Source organism: Alligator sinensis, unplaced genomic scaffold (genome assembly GCF_000455745.1).
Source record: "Alligator sinensis unplaced genomic scaffold, ASM45574v1 scaffold164_1, whole genome shotgun sequence".
In the NCBI taxonomy this organism is placed as follows: domain Eukaryota; kingdom Metazoa; phylum Chordata; order Crocodylia; family Alligatoridae; genus Alligator; species Alligator sinensis.
In genome coordinates, this window is record NW_005843272.1 from 105,212 (window position 1) to 106,537 (window position 1,326).

Here is a 1,326-nt window from a genome sequence, read left to right on the forward strand (position 1 = left end):
ATGCAGAACCCTGCCCCGCCGGTGGCAAACCAGAACTTCACAGTTGTCTGGCAAGCAGCAAGAGCAACAAGAGACACTTGTAAGCGATGCCCGACATCTCCCACCTGCCTGGGCCGGGAGGGGGATCTGCTGCTCTGCCAGCACGAGGGGGCTCGGGCCGGCTCTGATCCTTCCAGCTTTTTGTGGACACTCTCCCCTTGGGCAAACACCACTTCCCCGGACCGGGACCTGCAAAGTCCAAGTGAAACTGGGAGCAGTGGGGAGAGAGCGGGAGCCCTGGTGCAGGGCAGGGCAGGGCAGGCCCTGCTCTGCCTGCCCACGTCTCTGTTCGGGATGTGGCTCTGGGGAGCCTGGCAGAGCCGAGCAGGCAGGAGCCTTGGTTCGCTAGCCTGGCTGTCTGCGTGGGGCAGCCTGGGCCCTGGCGTGCAGGATGCTCCTTCGGCATGGCAGCGCGCGAGCAGGGCAGCTGTCCTCTACGAGGGGAAGTCTCCAGGGAGGTGAGTGCACTAGTACAGGGGCAGGCAACCCCCGCACGGGTGCCAGAACATGGCGCGTGAAGGCATCTTACTTGGCGCACACGGCTCGGGGCTGGCAGAGGGGAAGGGGCTGGGCCTCCGCTGCCACGAGGACCGGTGCCCTCGCAGCTCCCCTGCCACCTGCTCTGGCACGCGAACATCTTGCACGTCGCGGCTGCGGGTGTTTTTGGCACTTGGCCCAGACACGCTGCTGACCCCTGCGCTGGGGGCAGCCGACCCATTTGGAGGGCTTGTGCACGGGAGCGCATGAGCTGCCCCGGGTCTTGGCCAGGGCGCGGGGGCGCAGCCACGCGCGTACGCAGCGCGCTTACTGATCCGTCGCTCCGCGCATGGTCCGCCGCCTCCATGGGGTGGTCCAGGCTTGGCTTTCCCACGTAGACGTCCTGGCTGTGCGAGAAGGCAGACAGGAGGCGCAGGAGCGCCCGGGGGTTCACGTAGTTGTCGTCATCGACGTGGCAAAACCACCTGGCAAACGGCAGGGGAAGCGGCAGTCAGCCCAGGCGGCGGGCGAGGAGGGGAGCGCGGGGCTCCTCGGCCCCGAGGCGGTCCCGCAGGGACGACACGCCGCGGCCGCCCACACGTACTTCTGCCCGGACTCCAGGAACTTGTCGTACTCCACGGACATCTTGCAGCACAGGGCCTGGCGCGTGTGCACGGCGGAGCAGTTGGTGTTGATCACGCGGTCGCCTGGCGCAGAGGGAGGAAGGCTCGCGATTGGGGCCGCCGCGCTGGCGTGCGCTCGCCCGCGGGGACGGCGCCCCCCGGACCCCGGCAGAGCGCCCCGGGCGCG

The 1,326-nt window shown here is 68.6% G+C and overlaps 1 protein-coding gene across 1 annotated transcript in view; it reads right to left on the reverse strand.

Annotated features, from left to right (window-relative positions):
- The window catches only part of RFNG (RFNG O-fucosylpeptide 3-beta-N-acetylglucosaminyltransferase), a gene marked incomplete at its 5' end in the record, with an annotated part of 3,754 nt that extends 2,434 nt beyond the window's left edge, over window positions 1-1,320 (reverse strand). The window contains 3 exons of the mRNA XM_025194655.1: window positions 1-47; window positions 848-1,001; window positions 1,121-1,320. The exon at window positions 1-47 is cut by the window's left edge and continues 277 nt beyond it. Of these exons, the coding sequence (XP_025050440.1) occupies window positions 1-47; window positions 848-1,001; window positions 1,121-1,320 (401 nt within the window). The remainder of the gene's footprint in view (window positions 48-847; window positions 1,002-1,120) is intronic.
- Window positions 1,321-1,326: the final 6 nt, after the last annotated feature.